At 34.7% G+C, this 26,875-nt stretch overlaps 1 protein-coding gene across 3 annotated transcripts in view; it reads left to right on the top strand.

Annotated features, from left to right (window-relative positions):
* The window catches only part of MON2 (MON2 homolog, regulator of endosome-to-Golgi trafficking), a 125,009-nt gene that overhangs the window by 18,299 nt on the left and 79,835 nt on the right, over positions 1-26,875 (top strand). For 2 of the 3 annotated variants that reach the window (XM_081249975.1, XM_081249974.1), the window contains exons 3-8: positions 5,104-5,231; positions 5,742-5,873; positions 8,613-8,742; positions 11,054-11,151; positions 12,258-12,383; positions 16,587-16,781. In XM_081249975.1, the coding sequence (XP_081106101.1) occupies positions 5,104-5,231; positions 5,742-5,873; positions 8,613-8,742; positions 11,054-11,151; positions 12,258-12,383; positions 16,587-16,781 (809 nt within the window). Of the gene's footprint in view, positions 1-1,561; positions 1,643-5,103; positions 5,232-5,741; positions 5,874-8,612; positions 8,743-11,053; positions 11,152-12,257; positions 12,384-16,586; positions 16,782-26,875 lie in introns of all 3 variants that reach the window. The other variant, XM_081249976.1, reaches the window with a different exon arrangement.

The following is a 26,875-nucleotide window of genomic DNA, read 5'->3' as shown; positions in this document are numbered from 1 at the left end:
AGACAGGCTTGTTACGAGAACATTGGGAAGGCTCCTAACCCAACCTGGGAATCTGAAGCTGAGTCTTGATGCTTGTAAAGGAGTTAGCCAGGCAAATAAGGTGTAGAAGCTATAAGTAAGGGAAGTTACTTAAATACATGCGGTATAAAACAGTTCCGTCTATTTGGATACACTGTCCAACTATTGCCATTGTGTAACTTCCTGAGCAGCTTGATGGAAAGAGTTTGAATCAGGAAGGTGACACATTCATATTAATATTTTTATACTCTGTACATTACTCTGACAGCAGTGTGAAAGGTTTATTTCAGTGTATCATCAGTAAGACAGAGGTCTGTTGGTAGACTATTTCTGTAATCTGGGATAGAAGATACAGGGGGCTGTACTTAATGCCTTGCTCACAAACTGACCTAATGGGTCAGAGAGATTTTCTGCCATATAATGTGTTCTTATTTATTGTTTTCCCCCCTTTTTAAAAAAACATTAAACAGTTTTAATTTGTATCCTGCCTTTTATAATATTATATCATATATACTTTTTTTGATGCCATCTTTTCTAATTTTTTAAATTGTTCCATATTTCATCAGGTGATTGTAGTTTATTTAACAATTCCTTTATGTTAGGCATGTTTCAATATTTAGAATTATTTCTTTAAGATACATTTCTAGAAATGAAATTATTAAATTAAAGGGCATGAACATGTTCTTAGAATTTGTCATCATACCACTTTCTGAAAAGATAAAAGTTTATACCTTTACTGACAATATGTGAGTATATTTTTATAGCATCCTTGCCAGATTATTATTTTTAAAAAGCTTTTTGGTAATTGAACAAGCAATGGCTTCTCATTTTAATTGACATTTCTTTTTAATGTTGAACATTTTTCTCTGAATTATTAAATTATTTTCTTCTTATTATTACTTTTTTTGGAGTTTTTGTGTTTTCTTTATCAAATTGAGCTATTTATACAGCAAAAATATTAACTTCTCATCATGTTTATATCATATTTTCTGCATCATTTACCTTTTAATTTTTTTATCTAGATGCTTTTAATTTTTACATAATTTAACAAATTTTTCTTATTTGTTGCGCTCCACTTAGGCAGTCCTTCTCCTTCCACATAGTTGATAATCATTTTCATTGTCTTCTAGTTTTTCTATGGTTTGATTTTTTCTTTATAATATATGGGGTGACATGAGGACCTAGATTTTTTTTCTTTTGCAAAATTACTAACCGATTGGACCAACATCATTCTTCCTTTTCCTGTAATGTACTTTTAAGATGAAGCTGCTCATACTTTTATTTTTCCTCATATTGAATCATTTAAAATATTTTCAGACATTTTGAACCATTAAAATTTTTTTAATGTTAGAAGTATCAGTCTTTCCCATAACTAGATTTTAAGGGTTTTGAGGGTAGCAATCACGTCTGCATCACATTTTATTTCTTTCACAAGAATTATAATTTGTTATTTAATGACTGTTAAAATTTATAATAAAACTTTTATTAACCCCTATTAGTGTGATTCATAGTGGGGTATCCTAGTTTAATTCTTTTTTTCCAGGATAAAAACTGCAATTTTGCAGTGAAACTGCTCAGAGCAAGGAAACCCCTAGGATATGGGGACCTGCTGGACCTCTTTCAGGTGTGTGAAAGTGCATCATTTGATCTCACAGTTATAAAATTTGGAAATAAAATATATTTATCAAACATACAGTGTTATTCTGTTAAAGGAGTTGTGCTTCTTAAGGGACTTAGGTAGAAATTAAACTTTTTTTCTCCCCACCCCACCCCCACCCGCCAAGTTTTGATTAAAAAGAGTTGACCTTTTCCTCTTTTTTCCATGGAATGATTTTTTTAAAAATGGTTAAGGCAAGATGTCTTTATATTGCTGCACAGCCTTTTCCTCAGTGTGGTTTCTAAACTCTAAACCCGTAGGAAGCTTTCTATGTAAAGCCACCTTTAAATGCATGTAATGAAAATGATTGTTTATAAAGAGAAAGCAGCAATTGCTCAATTAGAAGAGTAGAATTAATTTCTGCTTTTTAGGGCCATTATGACATTTAACAGAAGAGAAAAATAACTAGAAACTTCTAAAAAACGATCTTTCTATTACTTCATTGTGATCTAGATATGGTAGATATGTTCCCGTTTTTCACATTATGCTTCAAAAAGTAGAATAGATCAATAGGTTTTATTTTTTGGTTGTTCTTGATCATCTATTCTGGATAACAGAAATTTCCTTTGACCATTATATTCTCAAATAAACTGGGAGAAAAAAAAGTAGGAAGGGTACCTTTGACTTAATAGAATTAAAAATTACTTTTATTATTAGCTTAGCTCAGCTTGATAGATCTGGATAACTGTGACCGACATGTATACAATATTTCAGTGTAACTCGCCTTGTTTTATTCATTCTAAGATACACAGTTTTTTCACATGTTAATATCCCCCAAATTGGTATGCATTTTACAATTCATGGCATCTTAGAATCACTGTGGGCCAGGTAGCGTTGCAGTTGTCATTTTCAGTGCATGTGTGAACTTGTTCATACTATCACATCAGTTGAGTTAACGTGCATTGTTGGTATTGCGTAAGTTTCATTGCTATTTGAAATGTCACCCTAGTTGTTGTGCACAAACTTTCTGTTAACATCTTATGGTAAGGTCAAAAAAAGCACCACTGGGCTTCCCCGGTGGTGCAGTGGTTGAGAGTCCGCCTGCCAATGCAGGGGACGTGGGTTCGTGCCCCGGTCCGGGAGGATCCCACATGCCGCGGCGCGGCTGGGCCCATGAGCCATGGCCGCTGGGCCTGTGCGTCCAGAGCCTGTGCTCCGCAACGGGAGAGGCCACAACAGTGAGAGGCCCGCGTACCGCAAAAAAAAAAAAAATAAATAAATAAAAAAATAAAATAAATAAAAATAAAAATAAAAAAAGCACCACCATCAAAGCGTGCAGAATGGGTGTCATTAGCTTAGAAGAATATCTCAGAGACAGTAGTGAAGTACTCTCAAGCAATGAGGCATCCCAAACAAACAATCCAATTAAAAATTGGACAGAAGATCTAAATAAGACATTTTTTCCAAAGAAGATATACAGATAGCCAACAGGTACATGAAAAGGTGCTCAACATCATTAATCATCAGGGATATGCAAATCAAAACCACAATGAGGATATCACCTTACACTTGTTAGAATGGCTATTATCAAAAAGATAAGAAATAACAATGGCCTTCTTGGCCTAGAGTATGAAATTGTGAGGAAAAAGTATAAGTGATTAGAATGCATCGTATTATAGTTTAATTGGCAAAGGTAATTGGCACTGATTTTCTTTCTGGTGATATGGGTGTGTCTTAAAATCATTGTCCTCAGAGCCTCTATGAAAGTACATTGTTTTTTCTTCATTCATCTGAAGACTTCAGGCAATTGGTTTCTCTTAGACACTTTTGACTCTTTTAATTTCCATTTGCATCAAATGCTGTTTACCTTAAAGAGTGGCAGCATAATGTTGTGGGAAGAATAGTGAACCAGGGATTAGAAGACATTTTCAGTTTCTGGTTTTACCACCTACTTATTGTGTTACTTGGTCCAAATCATACCCTATAAACTCTATATGAGTATTGTGATACTCAAATGAGAAACACATGTTAATGTAATAAAAATTATAAGTGCCACTTGTTAGTATTGAAAACTTATATTTGCCTGAACAAGATTTAATAATTTGGAATGTTTTGCAGAGTTAAGAATGGCCTTATACTTCATTGATTCTGGCAGAATTGAATATAGCAGGATATTTACTGCTTCAGAATAGTATTTTTTGAGCTTTGTTGTCATCTTTAATCACTCATGTAAAATGTTTTGTGACATTGTTATGGAAATTTTATGTCTCTGGTTTTGATTCAAAACCTTTATGCACAAGAAAACAAGGAAATAAGGCAAGGGAGCTTTTTTGAAGACACTGTTCTTTGCCAGTCATATTTGCCTTCTCTTAGCTGTGCTAAATCAGTGACTTATACTGGCATACTGAGGGACTTTGCAGAGCATGCTGTAGTAAATAGTAGTCTTTATTTGCCATACCATAAAGGGAGCTTTGGGAGAAGAAAGAAGGGGATTTAAGTGATAAAATTAATGTTAACACTAGTTTTACACTTTTAAAGGTGATTCTGGATGACCTTCTCACAATTTCTTTTGAAAAACATGTTAAAACTCAGATTTCTGTGTCTTTATTACAATTCTTAACATCAAAAAATAATTGGTGGATGTAGTACATTTGAAAACAAATACCAAACACATAAGTTTAAAGTTCTCTTGACTTGGAATTTTATGTTATTTATTCAAATTCCCTGAAGATGAAAAACCTGTCTTGTTCATCTTTGTGTAGCCATTCAGTAAGTGTGTATTGATTTAATTTCATTTTGTAAATTTAATTATGTATAATTCAGTTTGTGCATTTTCTAATCTTTTACATTTTTGTTGCCATTTTAAAACTTCTGAAAGTATTGGCTTGGTAGAAGGAGTTATTTTAAGATTTGGAATTACAGCATGTGCATCCAATTAGTTTAAAGCAATACTTCAGTAATAAGATGAGTAATGTTATTGTTTTTAATGAGTTTACTTCTTGAAGAAGAAATTAGAGCCAATGAATTCAAGGCATATAATAAAATTCTAGGGAGTTTCTGAATATTCTTTCAGAAATGTTGTGGGGTTGATGTATATACTATTTTTAATTACTTTTCTGCTCTAGAATATGAATTCTTATTCCTGTTTTCCCTTCTGTGCTATTGAAGAAATAGAGTCTTTCTCTGACGCAGGATAGAACTTCTGAGAAATTGCCATTAAAGAGTTTATAGAAGAAGATGGAGGAGAACCAAAGGAGTGTCAGGAGAAAGGCATGGGAGAGCTGAACTTAAGGGGGAGTAGTTTAGATACAGAGTCTGTAGTATTTATGTGAAGTATTTTAACTCTTACTGCTTGATTTTTATTTTGGTATTTATTTTACATTAAGTGATTTTTTTATTAAGATTGTCATTACTGGTTGTAATTATATAAAATATTCTTATTTATGAATTCTATTTAAAATTTTATTTTATATGTGTTCCAAATAAAGCATTGAAAGAGAACAGCTCAGAGGTTGTTCAGCCTTTTCTTATGGGTTGTGGAACCAAGGAACCGAAGATCACTCAGCTATGTTTAGCCGCCATTCAGAGGCTCATGTCCCATGAAGTTGTGTCTGAGGTAATGTGAAGATTTTATCTGAACTGTGCACTTACAAGTCAAATCATGAGTTTTCATAAGGAGAGAATAGAACATACCTGATATTTTAATGTACAACAGTGCTTGAAGGACATTGGCTTAATTTTAAAAGGTTACCAAATTGTCTCATTATTAAACGCTCAGAATAAAGAACGAAGTACATTTTGTCAAGTCATTTGTAATCTAAGAATTCATAGTTCACTAATATAGATGAAATCTTAAGAACCAAGCAAGTTTTCAATATCACTGACAGAGAATATTATTCATAAATTATTTTTTAAAAGGTAGGAGAGAAAATCATGACTGTTTGCTAGATTATCTGAAGTGATAGTTTGTTGTTCGTTAACTTAAGTGTATTGTTTGTATCTGACCTTATGATGGTAAAATAAGGAAAAACATTTCATCACTATGAATCTGCATCACTTTAATTATTTAAGGACCCAAACACCTATATTTTATTTGTTGACAATAATTAAAATAATTGTTTTACAGACTGCAGCTGGAAATATAATTAACATGCTTTGGCAGCTAATGGAAAATAGTCTTGAAGAACTTAAGCTGCTTCAAACAGTTCTTGTTCTTTTAACAACCAATACAGTAGTTCATGACGAGGCACTCTCAAAGGTAGGAAGCCTGTTTGTCAACGTTTGTAAGTGCTTTGAGACAGTATTTGAATAAGCTGACTGAAAGAGAAAAGCCTGGTGCTGTTTGAACAGCACCTTTCCTGTGGCTATTGCGATAATGCACATTGCATGTTAAAAGCCATCGGTGCTTTATTTTTCACAGGTTAGAAGTGAAATTAGGTTAAGGTGATTAAGCAGAGCCCCTTGGATATAGCTGACAGGATTAGTTATGAATAGGATGTGGAAAAAGAAAAGTAGCAGAAGAAAAGGAATAGAGAAAGAGGAAAAAAAGAAAAATGTGTTTTGAGGTATCAGTGTTCTCCACAATTACCTTGGGTATTCCTGATAGCTCTCCCTTTCCCCCTTTTAAAAATAATTTCACATATATATGTTATGTAAACCAGATAGTTTAAATCTGGCCCTTAAGTATCTGGAAAAATGTCCTTTTGGCATTGATACATTGATGCTAGGTAAGGCTGCATGTATGATAGCTATTTCTCATTCCTTTCTTATTCCCACCCTCTTTAGGAACATATAACAGCTGTTCTATTATTTGTTTCACTCTTTTAAAAGTTTTTTAAAATTAAGAAATACTTCTAAAGAACAGAAAGTACAGCAAGTAATATAAAAAACAGTCTTTACTTCATGGTTTACTATTTAGGGAAATTGTTGGAGTTTCAGTAATAGTTGTATTATAATTTGTATGCCTTTAAGAATGGCTGACTTGTAAAGTAGCAAAGTATACCATCACAGTATACTGTATAGAGACTGTATCTCTTTTCTAGTTATTCATTTGATGTTCTTAGGATATAATGAGATTTTAATTGCAAATAGCTTATGCTTTTACCCCATACCTGCTTATAAGATATTTAATGTATTTTTATATATATGTTTGTTGTATGTAGTTCCTCTTGGTTTCTAGCTATCAAATTATTGTTCTGATACATATATTTAAAATTTTATAAAAGGCTATCATTTGACCTACCCAAGCAATAAGAACTGATTATAGTTTTATAAATAAATATAGGATTTATTTTGGTATTTTGGTTAATTTGGAAATGTAATATTTGGGGATGAAAAATGAAGTATAAAGAAATAATATAAAACTGGGTAATAGGAAAGCTTCTCTATAACATGTACTTTTCCTTTATGTTGAAATTTTAAAAGTGTTAGTGGTATCAAAGGCTTGTTTTCTTTTAAGTGTTTAATATAATTAATATGATAAGGCATAGCATTTAAAAATACCATTATTATGTTTTCCTCCAAGACTGGCTTCTTTTAAAACTGTAAAACTTCTAGAAGAACACACAGGAGAAAATTTTTGTGACCTTGGGGTAGGTAGAGACTTCTTAGGTAGGGCACAAACCCATGAACCATAAAAGAAGCCACAGAATGGGGGAAATATTCACAAATATCTGACAAAGGACTTTTATCTAGAATTTATTGAAAACACTCTTACAACTCATTCATAAGACAACCCAATAAAAAATGGACAAATGATTTCAACAGACACTTTACAAAATAATCTATTCAGCTGACTAATGAATACATGGAAAGTGCCTCAGAATCTTTAGTTATCAGGGAAAAGCAGATTAAAACCACAAGGAGATATTATTACACACCCATTAGAATAGTTAAGATTTAAAAAGACTGACCATATCAAGTGTTGTTGAGAATATGCAATAATTTTGAACTCACACATACTGCTGGCAGGAATATAAAATTGTAAAGCAACTTTGGAAAACTAACAGTTTCTTTAAAATCTTAACTTATACTTACTATGTGATCTGTCCATTTCACTCTTAGGTGTTTACTTACCCAGGTAAATGAAAATACATGTCCTCATTGAGATTTGTATGTGAATGTTCACAGCAGCTTTATGTACAGTAGCCAAAAACTGAAACAACCCAAATGTGTATCAGGAGATGAATGGTTAAGTAGAATGTGGTATACTCATACCATGGATTAAAAAAGTACAACTTACTGATACAAAGAAAAACGTGGATGAATTTCACAAATATTACAAGCGAAAGAAACCAAACAGAAAAGAGCACATACTGAATGATTCTATTTGTATAGAAAATACCAGCTAATCTATAGTGATAAAAGCAGATTGGTGGTTACCTGGGGCCAAGGGTGGAGGAAAAAATGGACTGCAAGAGCACAAGGAAACTTTTAGGATGGTGGAAATGTCTTATACTTGATTGTGGCAGTAGTTCCATAGGTGAATATAACTGTCAGAGCTCATAAAATTATATACTTTAAAGGGATACAGTTTATTATATATAAATTATACCTTAATAAAGTTTATTTTAAAAGAAAAAATGATTCCTTTTTTAAAAATTATTCATTTATATGCTTAGCAAGTTTATATAGTATTTCTCCAGATGATTTAGTGATACAACAAAGTTTGAGTACTTGCTATTTGCAAAAAAAAAAGTTGTTCTGGGAAAATAAAAGCACAACACATTATTATATACATGTTAAAAGAACCAGATTGTGAAAGGAGTATTTCACATTACCTTGGTTAATCTTATGTGTTTGTGTATTTACTGAGAGTTTGAATTATTTAAAAATCCTGAGCTTTTTGTAGTTTTATTATATAAAAGAGTGAGACTTTTAGTGTAGGTGATTGAAGCAGCGAAATAAATTATTTAATTTTGGGTTACATCAGATAAAATAAAGATAATAACCATGTTCCTCAATCTTATTTCACACTAAATGGAAATTGTTTTTTTAGGCAATTGTTCTTTGTTTTCGACTACACTTCACAAAAGATAATATTACAAATAATACAGCTGCTGCTACAGTGCGACAAGTTGTTACTGTTGTGTTTGAGAGGATGGTTGCTGAAGATGAACGACACAGAGGTAAAGTGAAAAAAGTTGTTTCCTTTTGACAGTGGGTGGCTCTAACATCCATGCTTTTCTCTTTTATTGATTGTCAGCCATTCCCCTATGAACTTAGGCTACCTAAAAATTAGAATACTTTAAAAAGTCTGTTTATTTTAACTTCATTATTATTGATAATGGCAATTCAAAAGATTAATCCTCCATAATTTTATCACCCTAAAAAGTGGACTCTATTTTCCATGTTTATTTCTAATATATTCATAATTTCATATCGAAGATGATAATTTCACATTTCACACCAGATGTTGCATTTTAAGTATTTTTAGCCAAACATTACATTATGTGAATTTTTCATGTTATTTTTTTATTTTTGTAATTGAAATTTTAATGGTTGCATTATATTTTGTGGCTATTCTATAATTTAATGAACTACTTGTGTTCAATAGTTTAGTATTGTTTTGAGTGTCTTCCTACATACATATTTCCACATGAATTATTTCTTTAGGGTAAATTCCCAAGAGTGAGCTTCCCTTATGTGAATCTTTGTCTCTGCCTATTAACATGTATTAATCAAGAATATTTATATAATGTAAAGTTTAATATTTTCATATTTGCATCAAATACTTGTAATTTTTAGCATCTTTTTCTTTGTGATTTACAACATTTCCTAAAAACTTAGAAACATGTCCTGTCACAGAGCTTACAGATACTATGTTTCTGTTATAATTTTTATAATTTGATAACTTTTAACATTTTTTTCATTTGTTACCCTTATTGGATGAAAATTAAATTTTTTCCCATGATCAGTTGAAAAGATCATAAGATGCTACCAAGAGCAACCTCTCTGTTCGATGGAGTCAAGAAACAAAAGATTAAACTTTTTTTTCCCTTTACATAGTTTTTTCTTTCCCCTTAAACTCTTTTTTTTTTTTTTTTTTTCGGTACATGGGCCTCTCACTGTTGTGGCCTCTCCCGTTGCGGAGCACAGGCTCCGGATGCGCAGGCTCAGCGGCCATGGCTCATGGGCCCAGCCGCTCCGCGGCATGTGGGATCTTCCCGGCCCGGGGCATGAACCCGTGTCCCCTGCATCGGCAGGCAGACTCTCGACCACTGCGCCACCAGGGACGCCCTCCCCTTAAACTCTTGATATTAGCAATCTTGGTAATACTGGTAAAAAAAACCGGCAGTACTAGTAAGTAATGATAATGCTGCCTACTCTAATAATTGCTTCACTTTTCCTGAAATTAACCATTGGTCAGATTTTTCACATTCAGTTTGAGCATTTAATCTGTTGATTTATTAGAATATTCCCACTGACTTTGGTCTCACTTTTCCTAGGGGAAATGCAGGTGGAATTCTAGCAGTTTGGAATATTAAGGAATTAAACTTAAGGGATAAAACAGGGCAGTTCTCCAGTTTGAATGTCTTGTATATTCATAATCTCAATATAAGTTCTGGATTGGTAGTTTTGGCTGTGTGTCTCTAAAGACTAATACTTTCTAATAAGGTAGAAAATACTTAGAACCTCTTTCTTTTCAAGTAGTCATTGAGTCAACATTTATTCAAAACAGGCTGTCATAACTTACAGGGAATGATATCTTCTTAGTATTCAAAGAAATTGGGAAGCCCCATTCTAGTTGACTCTTAGCTAGTCAGTACCTGTGACTGACATAGTACTTGTGGCAGATCAAGCAGTTAATTCTTTTGAAGATGGAGAGATGATAGAGAAATTAACCATGTGATAAATATTTATATGTTTGATATTTAATGGTACATGCAAGGATCATGTGGATTTTGAATCCATGAAATAAAGAGACTGGAGAAAGGGGTACTGAGAAAATCAAATGTATGCGTAAAGATACTAAGTTTATTAAAATGAATGTAAGACAGTGAAGAGTGATTTTTATGGCATTTTGTATAAAAATGGGATTCCCGGGGGCCTCCCTGGTGGCGCAGTGGTTGAGAGTCCGCCTGCCGATGCAGGGGATACGGGTTCATGCCCCGGTCTGGGAGGATCCCATATGCCGCGGAGCGGCTGGGCCCGTGAGCCATGGCCGCTGGGCCTGCGCGTCCGGAGCCTGTGCTCCGCAACGGGAGAGGCCACAACAGTGAGAGGCCCGCATACCGCAAAAAGAGAAAAAAAAAAAAAAAAAAAAAAAAAATGGGATTCCCAATTTTTCTTTCCATTTTGGAGGCATGGTTGTGAAGTTATTATTAAAGTTTATAATTTTATAAATAAGTGTTTATTTTAAGCATACCTTTTAGACAGTATATATGATTTATTAAAGGTCATTATGAACTCCTAAAACCCCTCTAATTTTGATTGCAGATGTTGTAGAACAACCAGTACTAGTCCAAGGAAATAGTAACAGAAGATCTGTCAGTACCCTCAAACCTTGTGCTAAAGATGCATATATGCTTTTCCAGGTATTTCAGTTGATAAGAATAATTTTTATTATACAATATAGTTTTGTATGAATTTTTGATTTTGGAATTTTGTATCTGATTCAGTTTTTTAAGCGTCATTTTTTTTTAATTGTCCAATTTTAAAGTGTCAAAGAGGTACAGGTTTCCCCCACTATCTGACAGTAGCACATTTCTGTGAAACCTTTCATAAGACAAAATGACCTAAAGTGAAAAAGCAATTACCTTAGTACACAATTACCTAACGAATGCACAAAATAGATCGAGATAAAGCACAGATGCTCACAGACACAGTTCAAAGCTATGGCAGCTTGATGCTGAGATGCTGAGTGTAGTTCCCGGGGAAAGAGCTTGGCAGTACCACTCTTGCTGCCTGGGGTGTGTGCTGCCTCTACTATGGCCTCGCTGCAAAGCAAGTGCTGACACGATTTTCACTTTTGCCTTTTATTTTTTTTCTGTAAAAGTGAAAATCCTCTTCAAATTTCTTATGGTTAGAGAAAACAGGTGCTAACGTAGGTCTTCTGTAAAAGCTAAGTGGCAAAGAGAACTTTTGAAAAGCCCATGATACCTGTATTTAAAAAAAATTCTAAAACATTAAAGAGCATCTATAGCTAATTAACATGATAAAATGTTATGTTTCACTTTAAGGAAATAAAATGAATTAAACCCTGAACTAGATATATTAAGGATGACTAGTCATATAAAATACTTCCTTTAATAGGAAAATTAAAGTACTAAACTTCTGTTCTACCTAATGTAATTTGATATGCAAATACCTGATTTTTACATTACTTGTCATGAATAAATAAGATTAACCTGCACTGAAAATTTTATTAATTTTGATTAAAGGGTTAAGTGGTTTTTCATTAAAACAATGTTAGAATAACCATTTTATCTGTGCACTCTATATATTTAGTTTACTTATATAATCAACTATACAATTAATCAAAATTTGAATTACCAGTACTTAGTTCCTAAGGAGTAAAACCTATTATTTAAGAAGAGATACTTTAAAAAATTTTTTATGAACTATAAAATGAAAGGACATTTCATTCCAGCATGTGAAATATTTAATTATTTTTTATTCATTGTTTGATTTATTTTCCCAGGACCTTTGTCAGTTGGTTAATGCTGATGCCCCTTACTGGCTAGTAGGCATGACAGAAATGACCCGAACATTTGGCCTCGAATTACTTGAGTCAGTCTTGAATGATTTTCCACAAGTCTTTTTACAAGTAAGCCATTTGTAGTATCTTGCAACAAAATTAATCTTTAATTTTTTCACAGATATTTTTCAAGAGAATAACATGTATTTTCCCCCACATTAAAAGATGCAAAAAATCATAACCTTAGACTTTAGACATATAATAATTTGCTGATATCTTAATTTTTGTTGTGCCCAAGCAGTTTGAAATTTTAACATTAGAAGGAATTCCTAGAGTGTCTAGTCAAGCATTTCCCAATCTAAGGGTGTACAGAGGAATGTGGTACATGAGCTATTTTTATATTTAAAAGTCTTAAAAAATTGTTACTAATTTTTTTACTTTTTTATATGCAGCTTTGTGCTTTAACATAATTTAAATGGAAAAAAGAAGTCATCAATGCTTAATAAATTTAATGTGCTATACAGAATATTTCAAAACAGAAGGTTAATAGGGGAAAAAGTGAGAAAGAATTCAAACTTTTCATTTTACTTGTAAGAAGCTAAATTCCAAAAGTGATTCAGTGATTTACATGGGGTTCTTTAGTTATTAGCAGATCTTGAACAAACACTTAGAACTTTTAACTACTACTTTAGCTCCTTTCCCTACCATGCTGCCCCTCCCTAAGTCATCTATTTTATCCTTGCTCTTACCTACAAAATGTGTGAATCAAGTGCGAAAAAAGTAGGTCCTTTCAATGGTAACAGTATTAACTGATGATTAACTGATGATTCAATGATAACAATATTAACTGATGATTCCCTTTCTTATATTAGTATAGGATAAGTTTAGATACAACTCGACTAATTGTATAAACTGATAGTTGTAACAGCTACCACTTTGGACTGCCTACTCCATGCTGTGACTTTGCTAAATTCCTTATATATCATACTCTCTTTAAGCTGCACAAATGCCTGAGAAGTACCAATTATTCCTACTTTACACAGGAGGAAGCTAAGACTTTAAGAGGGTTAAATAATTTGTCTAAGGTTTCCTAGTTTGTAAGTGCCCTCACCCTCTAACCACACTGTCATTCTTGTTGTTCCTAAATGATCCAGGTGGACTCCTGCTCCTAGGCCTTTGTACTTCCTGCTTCCTGAACCCGGAATGCTTTTCTCCCATATGGCTTGTTCTCTTACTCTTTTGGGGTCTTTACTCAGTGGTCAACCTACCAGATAAACCTTCCTCACCACTGTGTAAAATGGCAGCTTTTTTTCATGGCAGCACTCTTGTCTTTCTTACTCCTTGTTATTTTTCTTTATATCACTTATTTCCTCCTGGCATATATATCTGTACATTAGTTGATCTTCTCACTTCCCCTGCAGGAAGGTAAGCTCTATGAGGCAGGGACTTAGTTCACTGTTGTATAGGTGCCTGTAGTGGTGCCTGGCATATGACAGGTGTTCAATAAATATTTAAATGAGTGAATGAATTTGTAAATGAATTTGAATTTGACGAGATTGGGCATGTTCAGGGTGGTATGGCCATAGACAATGAATTTGAATTTGAAATGTCTATAGTTTGGATTATGTTTTTTAATTTTGTAGGAAAAGATTTGAAAAAATGTTTCCAGATTTATTGTGCCCATAATAAATCTATTCTACTTTATTCTTCCTGCTATAATGCAGAGGAGAAAAAAGAATTATTCTGTGTAAGATCCTAGAATTTACACCTACAAAGTTTTCTTCAAGAGATAAATATTTGCTTTCATTCACTCATTATTCACTCATCCAATCAAAATTTACCAATCCCTTACAATATGCTAGTCCATGTGTTCAGTGCCAAGGATACAGAATTTAAATAAGACAGATAAAGTTCCTGCCCTTACGGCACTTATCAATCTAATTGGAAGAAAGGCATTAACTGAATGATAAGCCATGATGAGTGCTATGAGGAAAAAGTATAAAAAGTGCTATGGAAATGAGTAACATAGGTACTAAACCTGGTGGAGAGTTGGTGATGAATGAAGGCTATGAAGCTTTCACCTGAAAGATAAAGAGTAGTTAGTTGGGGGAAATAGGTAGTATAGGAAAAGAATATTCCAGAGCAGTGGCTCTAAGAAAGGATCTGTCTTCTCTTTTAGAAAATAAACTTTATAAGGGAAGGGACAAAATCGAACTTAACCTTGAATTCCTTTACCTAGCACAGTGCTTGGTGCATATTAAACAGTCAGCAAGTAAATGCTGAATAAATCATTGAAATGTGAGGAAAAAGCAGTCTTTTACCTTCTTCAAAATAAAATCAGTGAGTTATAGGACTAATTATACTTTATTAATCAAAGATGACTTTTGGCTTTCTGGCTTGAGCAGTGTGTTGCTTGCTACTAAGGTGGAATACTCTGGGCAGAACTTTTGCTAGAAAGGATAGTTTATTCAGTTTTGAACTTACTCATTTTGAGATACCTGAGTGTACACAAAATGGTAGTTTAATTTATGCATCTTGAGCTCAGAAGTAAGGTTTTGGGCTAAAGTTATAAATTTAAACTTCACTGGCATATAGTTGCTAATTGAAGATATGGGAGTGAATGAGATCACCTATGGCGATAACATATGGAAGTGAGGACCTGATATTCTGGAGCTCTGAGGAACCTCATTGTTAAATGGTTGGGCATGAGAGGATGAGCATACAAAAGAGACTAAGAACATGGGGGCCAGAAGTGTAGGAATGCATCTGAGAGACTGTGGCATAATAAAAGACAAAAGCAGAGAAAGCTTCAAGATGAACCAAGTAATCAGTTATGTCAGGTGCTTCAAAGAAATTTGGTAAGACTGAAAGGGCAGTGATTGCTGTGTCCACAGAGATCATGAGTATAATGAGAATAGTTTCAGTGGAGATGGAGTGGTTGATGGGGGTTGTGGAGGAAACCCAGTTGCAGCTAGTTGAATAGTGAGGGGGAAAAGTGAATAGATAAAACTTTTCAGAGTTGTCTGTAATATTTATGAATTAACCAATACCTAAGGTTATTTAATAAAGTATGAAAACGGACTTAACTATGCTTTTCATTTTGTCAGTGAAACTACTGTAGATTTGAGAGTAGAATTTCAAATCACTTAACTCTTAAGATGCCATTTTTTGGGGGGAGGAATTGAAAGTACATTAAAATGGATATAAAAGCAATTATACTCCAATAAAGATGTTAAAAAAATGGATATAAAAGACTAGAAGGATATATATTTGGAGTCAACAATGATGACTCACTAACTTATCTCTGGGAGGTGAGATGAAGCAAAGCTTTTATTTTTATCTTTTTACTTATTTGTGTCTTCTTTCTTTTTTTTTTTCTCTAGTGAAGCTGATTTTTCTTGAATGAACCTGATTTTTTTAAAAAAATACATTTTACAAATTTTGTGATTCTGAACAAATAAACCTCTATGCCTTATTTTTCCTTTTTTTGGTAAGATTAAAGGATTAGATTGGTAGATTTTTATTATTGTTTCTTTGTTTGCAGCTTCAATGAAATTGAGATGCTTAAAACAACAGAATAATATATATTTGAGGTTAGACATTAAATGTAGACTGGACTTTGTATTGTCAGTATAATGGGACTACTTTTGGCTAATATAGTCAAGGCATTAATAGATTAAGGGAGCTTTTCTGCATAGTATGCCATAATTATAAGTAAAATCTAAGAATTCTTTGCAAGATTCCCAGACTTTAAAATAATTATGCTTGTTTGTCATTGTGTTTTTATCAGCTCATTGTGTTCTGTTCAAGCAATCTAAGTAGAACAAAATATTAACTTAATTAGTAAATCTTCTATGCATGAATAGAATTATCTTTGCAAAATAAAATCTGAATTATATAATTTATTATAGTTTATTAATCAGATTTTTTGTCAGCTGCCTATTTAAATGCTTTATCTGTTTGAATTTGTGTAATCTATTTTCTTTCTTCTGTTCTTTATGTTTTTAATTGCTAGTGTCCTACAAAAATTAAAATTCCTAGTAATAAACAACGTTTTAATTCCAAAATTATTAAATGTTCCCTTTTAACTTAGATTCTTTTTAAAACTTATTGAAATATTGTTTGATCTTATATTCTCAAAGAACAATACTAATTTCAGAATTGTGTGTAAAATGGTAAAATAATAAACTGTATAAACTTATAATAAAGCTAAATTATTCATACTGATTATTAAAGATTATTATTAACTGTGAGACTGTTTTATAAGCATTAAGTACAAACTAAGTTAATTCTTCTTTTTTTCTTTTTTTTTTTTTTAATCTTTGCAAATAGCATCAGGAATTTAGTTTCCTCCTCAAAGAAAGGGTATGTCCTCTTGTGATAAAGCTCTTTTCTCCAAATATAAAGTTCAGACAAGGTTCCAGCACTTCATCTTCTCCAGCACCAGTTGAAAAACCATATTTTCCTATCTGCATGCGTTTGCTGAGAGTAGTATCTGTTCTGATTAAGCAATTTTACAGTCTTTTGGTAAGTGCTAATTTTCATATGTGTTTGTGTGTGTAATCGCATGAAGTCTCTTCTGAGAAGATGATGTATTTAGCTTTTTCACTTCAGTTAAGCAAACTTTTTTTTTTGAGCACCTATAGGTACTGTCTTAGGTACTCAAAAGTTCATTCTTCCCTTCCTTATGTTTATGTGGCATTTTTAATGTATGTAAAGAAGAGTCATGGCCTGTTATCAGATTTGGTGAATTCTAGCATTAGAAATCAATTTTTACTTTCAGTCTAATATTGTATCTATTTTGCATAAATTTTTGGATGCAGGATATGTTGTGATATTCCAGATCATAATTCTTTCAATGTAATGATTGACTCTTAAATGTTTTTCAGAGAAAATGGTATATGATGGTATGTTTCTTTTTAATTTTATGTTAAGTTAAATTCAGCATTTTACCTTCATTTTAATTAACAAAAGTAATTGGTTAGGGCTTCCCTTGTGGTGCAGTGGTTGAGAATCTGCCTGCCAATGCGGGGGACATGGGTTCAAGCCCTGGTCTGGGAAGATCCCACATGCTGCGGAGCAACTAGGCCCGTGAGCCACAACTACTGAGCCTGCGCGTCTGGAGCCTGTGCTCCACAACAAGAGAGGCCGTAATAGTGAGAGGCCCGTGCACCGCGATGAAGAGTGGCCCCCGCTTGCTGCAACTAGAGAAAGCCCTTGCACAGAAACGAAGACCCAACACAGCCAAAAATAACTAAATTAATTAATTAATTAATTTTAAAAAAAAGTTCTCATCACAAGAAAAAAGAATTTTTTTTTTTTTAAAAAAAGAGGGCTTCCTTGGTGGCGCAGTGGTTGAGAGTCTGCCTGCCAATGCAGGGGACGCGGGTTCATGCCTCAGTCCGGGAAGATCCCACATGCCGTGGAGCGGCTAGACCCGGGAGCTACAGCTGCTGAGCCTGCGCGTCTGGAGCCTGTGCTCCAAAACGGGAGAGGCCACAACAGTGAGAGGCCCGCATACTGCAAAAAAAAAAAGAAAGTAATTGGTTATAGACCATCTATGAAAAGTCAATATGCTACATGTTAGTGATAACCAACAACATAACAAACTATTAGACCATATAGGTAGTTTATACTAAATTCTGTGGAGACTATTTTAAAAAAAAAGTTTTTTCCATATTTATGTTATACTTGTCATAGATGTTCTTTTCATATTCCAAGTCCATTTATGTAAAATGCATTTAGAAATAGTCTTTATAAGCACTGTAGTTATAATTTTTTCTGGCCATGTGAGGTATATCTATAATATATCTAATACATTGTATGGCAATGCTGTAGGAAATCAAGTCATTTCAAAATGTGTTGCTAAGAATGAAATTACAACACTCCCTAACACCATATACAAAAATAAACTCCAAATGGATTATAAAGACCTGAATGTAAGACTGGACACTATAAAGCTCTTAGAGGAAAATATAGGAAGAACACTCTTTGATGTAAATCACAGCAAGATCTTTTTTGACCTACTTCCTAGAGTAATGAAAATAAAAACAAAAATAAACAAATGGGACCTAATGAAACTTAAAAGCTTTTGCACAGCAAAGGAAACTATAAAGAAGACAAAAAGACAACCTCAGAATGGGAGAAAATATTTGCAAACAAATCAATGGACAAAGGATTAATCTCCAAAATATATGAACAGCTCATGCAGCTCAATATTAAAAAAACAAACAACCCAATCCAAAAATGGGCAGAAGACCTAAATAGACATTTCTCTAAAGAAGACATACAGATGGCCACAAGGCACAGGAAAAGCTGCTCAGCACGACTAATTATTAGAGAAATGCAAATCAAGACTACAATGAGGTATTACCTCACACCGGTTAGAATGGGCATCATCAGAAAATGTACAAACAACAAATGCTGGAGAGGGTGTGGAGAAAAGGGAACCCTCTTGCACTGTTGGTGGGAATGTAAATTGATACAGCCACTATGGAGAACAGTATGGAGGTTCCTTAAAAAATCTAAAAATAGAATTACCATATGACCCAGCAATCCCACTCCTGGGCATATACCCAGAGAAAACCATAATTCAAAAAGGCACATGCACCCCATTGTTCATTGCAGCACTGTTTACAATAGCCAGGTGATGGAAGCAACCTAAATGCCCATCGACAGACAAATGGATAAAGAAGTTGTGGTACATGTATACAATGGAATATTACTCAGCCATAAAAAGGAACAAAATTGTGTCATTTGTAGAGGCGTGGATGGACCTAGAGATTGTCATACAGAATGAAGTAAGTCAGAAAGAGAAAAACAGATATCGTAAATTAATGCACATATGTGGAATCTAGAAAAATGGTGCAGATGAACCAGTTTGCAAGGCAGAGATGGAGACACAAATATAGAGAACAAACGTATGGGGAATAAGGGGGGAAAGCGGGGAGGGGGGTGATGGTGGTGGGATGAATTGGGAGATTGGGTTTGACGTATATACACTAATATGTATAAAATAGATAACTGATAAGAACCTGCTATATAAGAAAAACAAAGTTAAATTAAAAAAAGAGAATGTGTTGCTATTTAGGGAACTGTAAACTATCAGAGCTTGGTGCCAAGGGTTTAAGAGTCTTTTAAAGTTCTTCTTTTTTAAGAAAGGTAGATTAGTTTCTCTAAAGATGGAAAGCTTTTATCTATCAGCTGTTATATTTTCTGTATTGTGTTTATTTATAGTCTGTTTCTATCCACAAAGAAACTTAAAAAAAAATGTACAGCAGAGTGAAAAGATGATAGAATAGGAAGCTCCAGGCACTCTACCCCTCATGGAGACACCAACTTAACAATATACAGAACAGATTGCCCTTGTGAGAACTTTAGAAACCAGCTTAGAAAGTACAGCACCTCAGGCAAGTCCAAGGCCAAGAAAAGGTTCATTAGAGTAGGTAGGAAAACCCATTGCACTTACCCGCTGTACCTCATCCCACTCCTGGCACAGCACAGCATAGTATGATCAAGGGAAATTCCCAACTTATGCCTTCTCCTTCAGGTGGAAAAGAAAGGTGAAATATGCAACCAATGTCCTGACTTCTGGGGGTACTGCCCAAGGGACTGATTTTTTGTCTCACCTGACTCTTGGACACTTAAAAGAAAGGCAGCAACATACTTGGATGCCTGGGGGCCTGCTGAGATCAAAGTCAAGCCCTGTGGCTTTCCACAGCACCAGGGAGATTGTAGTAACACAGACAGACAACAGAGGAAGCACCAATACCTTGACTTGATACAGCACCACAGACTGCAGTACTACATACAGACACCAGAGGGAGCTCCTGAGTGGAAATCGGCAAACGTCTTTAGCTGGGAAATTACACACATAAGCCCAGAGAGGACACATTGACAGAAAAGGTTTGAAAGGACCCCAAAATCTCTAGCTGGGCTTATTGGTAAAGATCTTTCCCTGTACAAAGCCAGTCCATAAAGACTAAAAGAGTTAGCTGTTTTTTCAAATGCCCAAATTTCAACAGAAAATAAGAAGACATACAAATAAACAGGAAAACATGGCCTAACCAAAGGAGCAAAATAAACCTCCAGAAGCTGTCCCTGAAGAAATGGAGATAAGTGAGTTACCCAACAAAGAATTCAAAATAATCATCACAAAGATGCTCAGAGAGCTAAAAAAGAACACAGACAACTAGTCAGGAAAATGGTATATGAACAAAATGAGAATATCAACAAAGAGAAACTATAAAAAAGAACCAAACAAATTCTGAAGCTGAAGAATACAATAACTGAATTGAAAAAATTCACTAGAGGAAATAGACAGCAGACTGGATCAAGCAGAAGGAGGAATCAGCAAAGTTGAAGACAGGTTATTTGAAATTACCAAGTCAGAGGAGCAAAAAGAAAAAAGAATGAAGAGACCCTATGGGACACCTCAAGTAGACCAGTATATGCATGTCTAGGAAAAACGCACTGTGTTTTACTTTCACACTCACAATACCTCTGTAACCAAACATAGATATTTTTCCCACACTGACCAGTTCTCTGACAACCAGGTGTCTTACATTTTGATTAAATTCTGACATATTCCAGAGTTAGCACAGGCCCCATAGGTTAAGGGATCAGTCTGCGAGACTGTCCCCTGTTTTAGATGCCAGTCCCAAGTAGTGGATCCCCAGGTTACCAACAACTTCTGTCTAACTTGGCTACAAATTGGAGGATCTCACGACCCCTTCTTGGGGTTCAATAACTTGATAAAGTGACTCACAGAACACAGGAAAACATTTTACTTACTTTTGCCAATTTATTAGCAAGGATATTTTAAAGGATACCAATGAACAGGCAGATGAAGAGATACATAGGGTGAATTCTGGAAGGGTCCTGAGAGCAGGAGCTTCTGTCCCTGTGAAGCTGGGGTATACCACCCTTCTGTCATGTAAATGTGTTGACTAACCTGGATATTCCCCAAACTCCATCTTTTGGCAATTTTTAGGGAGGTTCCATCATGTAGGCATGATTGATTATTAACTCAATTTCCACCCCTCTTCCCACTCCAGAGAATGGAGGGTGGGGCTGAAAGTACCAAGCTTCTAATCATGGTTTGCTCTTTCTGGTAACTAACCCCTATTCCAGAGTCCATTGAGAGTTGCTTCATTGGAACAAAAGATACTCCTGTTACCTACGAAGTTACAAGGGATTTAGGAGCTCTGTGTCAGATGCTCCTATCATTCAGGAAATTACAAGGGTTTTAGGAGGTATGTGTCAGGAACCGGGGTCAGAAGTCAATTCTTAGAACAAAGGATGCTCCTAGCCACCCCTATTTACAAGGGTTTTAGGAGCTCTCCTAAAATCAGGGGTGGAGACCAGCATATATATTTCTTATTATTTCACAATGCATTATGGGAGCCTTAGATGAGGAGGGAAAGGGGCAGAGAGCCTATTTGAAGAAGTAATGGCTGAAACTCTCCAAATTTGCAGAAGGAAATGGACGTACAAATTCATGAAGCTCAAAGAATTCCAACTGGGATTAATTCAAGAGACCTAAACAGAGACACATTATAATCAAGCTGTCAGAAGTCACAGACAAAATATCTTTAAAGCAGAAAAAGAAAAGTGACTCTTCATGTGCAAGGGAGCTTTCATAACATTTTCAGCAGACTTCTCAGCAGAAACCTTGCCAGCCAGAAGGGAATGGGGTGATATATTCAAAGTACTGAAAGCAAAAACTGTCAATCAAGAATACTAATCAAAACTTTCCTTCAAAATGAAGGAGAAATGAAGTCTTTCCCAGATGAACTGAGAGAGAGTTTATTACCTGTTTGACTAGGCCGAATATATGTCACTTCACTATTTATTCCCTAAGTATTATCAGAGTTGTCTTGGGAGGGCTTCTCTCTCTTCCCTCTCTAAAATACATGTTTAACTAGTTAAATTAACATAAGGCTATAGAAAGAGAAGACATTTCTCCTTTTCCTTTTCATATCCACTAATCAGAAATGGAGAACCCCATCTTTTTTCTGTTCTCCACAATAATGCAGCATGCTTACATCTTCACCACGACAAATGCAGAATTCACATTTTGTTTCTGTTCCCAAATCAAGAATTACCAACTTAATTATCTTTTATTTTTATAAAACTTGGTGCTGAATTGTATCCCTTCAAAATTTATATGTTGAAGCCCTAACCCCCCACTGTGACAGTATTTGGAGATGAGATCTTTGGGAGATAATTAGGTTAGACGAGGTCATGAAGGTAGGGCCCCCATGATAGAATTAGTGACCTTATACAAAGAGATACTGGAGAGCGTGTTCTCTCTCTCTGTCTGCCATGTGACGACACAGTAGTAAGGCAGCCGCCTGCAAGCCAGAAAAAGAGCCCTCACCAGAACCCAACCATGCTGCCACCCCGATCTCAGACTTCCAGCCTCTAGAACTGTGAGAAATAAATTTCTGTTTTCTAAGCCACCCAGTCTATGGTATTTTGTTACGGCAGCTCAAGCAGACTAAGGCATTTTGTTTCTGTTCACCACTTCTGTTGTCTAGCGGTTCATCCAGTGACTTTTTCATAGCTACAGAAATCTTATTCTTTAGTAATTTCAATTTTAGATGGAATTGCTGTTACTGAGTGCATATACTCTGGATACTAACAAGTACTTTACATTCATTCATTTAGACTTTACTACAACCCTATAAAGCAGGCCTTCATATTTCTATTTTACAGCTGAAAAAATGAGGTTCAGAATATTTATGTAGTTTGCCTGAGATCCTACAGTTTATAAGCTGCAGAGCTGGGATGTTAAGTAATCATCTGTTAAGTAAATCATCTTTTACGCCCCCAAAACCCACACTCTTAACCCCACTGCATTTTATTCTTCACTGTTTTCTTAGTTCTCATTTCTTCCTCTCTCCAAGGCTGCCAGTGCCAAGTTTCCTGTACAACAGTACATTCTCTATATTTTGATCTTAGTCTCCTCGATTTGGGGGGACAGAATGGGGAGAGATAAAAGCACAACCAGCTACAGTAAAGATTGAATGTTGCTGTTTGAAGGAAGAGAAAAGCCTGCTTCTATTCTTCACTTATCAATTCGGCATGATGACCAACTGGTAAAACTTCCCTTCATAACAAGGCAGCTCTAGGACTGTGCTGCAAAGATGAATTCTTCAGATATGACATTAATTCCTCAGTGTTATAATTTGTTACATGGAGACTTGACTCATTAGTACGGAACAGTTCAGACATTCTTGCTTCTCCAAGGGCAAAAGTTAGAAGTGTGGTTGTTGTGGGGTGAGATACGTGATTGATGTGGAATGCATCTCTCTTATTTCTCTTGTGTTTTCTATATTTAAACCTGGAAATGATACATCTTAAAGGACATACTAGAGTAGTAATTCTTATACTTTTCGGTTGTAAGACCCCTTTATATGCTTTAAAAATATTGAGGAGCTTTCATTTATGTGGATTATTTCTAACATTATTTACTGTATTAAAAATTAAGTCTGAGATGATACTAAAACCCATTACATGTTAACAGAAAAATTTATTTTCGTGAAAGATACCTATATTTTCCAAAGAAAAGAAAAACATTGTTTTATATTTTTTGCAAATTTCTTTAATGTCTGGCTTAATAGAAAATAACTGGATTCTCATACCTTCTTCTATTTTCATTCTTTTGTGATACGTTGTTTCGGTCAAAGCATACGAAGAAAATCTGTCCTCACAATGATATATAGTTAGAAAAGGCAGAATTATTTTAATGGCATTTTCAGGTAATAGTATATATTCTTCTTCGATCTTATACCAAACTGAACCAGTGACTCTTTCTTATAGGTGTAGAAATGAAACCATGGTAATGACATTTTTATACTCTTACATTAAAATTCATTGATTCATCTGATGCTTCAATTGTATCCTTTACTCATGCATCATTTATTATGGTTGAGCAAATGTTCCAAATGTTAATACTTTATATAGTACCAAAAATCTCATGTGTTAATATCAGCAACCATTTATCAGAAGAGTCTTTTGTTTTTAAAAAGCTGTCAAGGTCACAACAGCAGATATAAGTTTTCCAAAATTCTAATTTTTATTTGAAAGCTTGAATCTTATCATTGACAATAAATACTGTCCATTGTTTCCCCAAAAGTGACAGGCTTACTTGGTTAATTTTTGAGAAAATATCTGCAATATACACAAGTCTAAATAGTCATAGTTTGCCATAAACTCTTCTAGTTAAAACGGTTCTCATAGGAGAAAAAAAGTGATTAGTTCAGTTCCCAGCTGTGCCTTTCCTTCAGACAACCATTGTACTTTGATACACAGCAAAAGTACTTCACGTGTACTTCTGTTTTTGTCACACAGAAAATTACAAAGACATGCACGTATGGGTCAGATTTGATAAAATCGATAGTATTTTATTTGTTATTTGTTATTTTATTTTTGTTCATTGTGATTGTGGTCCTTAGGTGAAATAGACCCTTTTAATTTCCTTAATTGTGTGTGATGGTGAAGAATACAATGACAGCAGTACAGTTTGGTGCTACTGCCTTGATTCTTGCTAAAGCACCAGCTGTTTTACCCACCATTGTTTTGAATCATCAGTACAAATGTCAATACATTAAAAATGGCAAGTAATATCTTAGTCTTATTACGAAAATAGTGTGATGTTACAGATGTACTGAAATGGTCTGAGGGACCACACTTTGGGAACCACTGCACTGGAGAACCAGTGTTCTTCCCCAGTATTCACCAGCTTATCTCTTATTCTATCAAGTAACTCAGGGCAGAGAAGATAACTAATCTTCTGTTAATATATAGAGAGTGATTAGAAGAAATGAGAATGCTCCAGTCATTCGGGTACAGATATAATATAGGTAGTACACTATGTTCTTTCCACGTTCTGTCATCTGAGCTAGGTGCTCTTCTGGTCTCTGATACACTTAGGCTCCATGCCCAGATGTCTTTTTTAGGAACATATCTTTAAGGAGTTTACTAAACTTAGTTGTAAGTGGCTAGCATATCTCTCTTCTGCCTTTGACTTACTGCTTTTAAAAAGGAATGAATGGGCTCAGTTGACTTGTGCAACTTAATTTTCCACGTCTTTACATATATTTCTCTCACAAAGGATCTTATCACTAACAAATCCACTAGCTATAAGGTTGTTAGCACTAAACAGCTCCTGAGAAATAGACTCCTGCATTTAAATATTCTACAAGACTTTCTTCATTGTCTCCTGAGCAAACAGTTATCTTATGTACATTAAACCTTATCAGACATCTATGTGGTATTTTGATGAAAATTTCCACCAGGATGGCTTTGATTCATCTTAAACATCAGTTGTCTCTTGACTATTATTTGGTACCAGAGGACTATAGGAATTCAGAAACATTCATCACCCTTCATGCTAGTATAATGGTGTTCACGGAGTACTTTTGTGCCACAAGAGTTGGACTTGGACCGTAGATACCTGTTTCATATGAGTGCAGCCTCTTGGAGGAAAGGCTTAACTTAGATTCACAATAGGCACCTTCCATTGATAGATACCCTTGAGGACAATTCATTGTCCTCAGCCACTAGTTCTCTGACCAGAGCTTCACACTTGGCAAGGAGGGAAGAAGCAAGAGCAAAGCTCCAGACCTCAGGAGAGAGGCTCTCTCTGTTACCCAAATCACAAGATTTTAGTGGCTGTAGTATAAAATTGAGTGATTGTTTGATTTGTACTGTAGTCACTTTTTCATAGGAGAGGAAATGAAAGGAAACTCTTCTAGGCAAGTTTTATAACATTAATAATTCCTTTGGCTGTGATGTACTTGATGTTTCTGAGAGCCTATATTTTCTGGCTTGAAAACCTAACCAGTGAGCTTCAATTCTGTCACCGTTTTAAATTCTACTTTTACTCTAAAGCAGATAGTACACATTTTGAAGGACCTACTCATGTTAAAACTCTTCAGTAGATATAACTATTGCCCAGTGAGTCACTAGCATGCTTCTCTCCTTTTCAGTTCTTTACTAAAAGGGGTAATTTTATTTAGAAAAAATAGTAAGCACTGTGCATTTGCATGTTACTTTGTCATGTCTAGGGGATTTTTTTACTCTTATATTTTTCTCATTTGAGTTCTCAGGAAGGTGCAGGTACTTTTATCCTTTATTTATAAGACAATTACCTAGCTTGTTGTCATCTACAAAGTTGATGGATAAAGAAGCTGAGCCATGTGATTTCTCATCAGTGCTTTTCAACCGTATCAAGTTTAGGACAGTGACAAAGCTCTGCCTTATGACTTACCCAGTCATAGCAGTCTAAGGATGAAATTGTTTTTAGTTATCCCTCCTACTTTATCCTTATAATTATGTCCTATTTTTAAGCATCTACCTAAAAGGCATTAGAAAATGCCAACTGCTGAGACTTTGGGCTAAAATCCTAAGGGCTCCTGTATTCTCACATTTCCTTGCCTCGCATTATGCGCACTCATTTTGGAGCACCCCCAGCTAAAACGTCCAATAACCTGCTGTCCTTGGTGTGGAAGTATGATTTAGTTTGGCCTAGTGATCACAATGTCAGGTTAATTCTTACCTCCCAGAGGTCCTGCTGTGTCCTCAACAAATATGTAACAGAAACAACCTTTGAA

Source organism: Mesoplodon bidens (assembly GCF_964165515.1).
Source record: "Mesoplodon bidens genome assembly, chromosome: 11".
Classification (NCBI taxonomy): domain Eukaryota; kingdom Metazoa; phylum Chordata; class Mammalia; order Artiodactyla; family Ziphiidae; genus Mesoplodon; species Mesoplodon bidens.
Note: the sequence above shows the minus strand (reverse complement) of the source record. Positions and strands in the feature narration are given on the sequence as shown.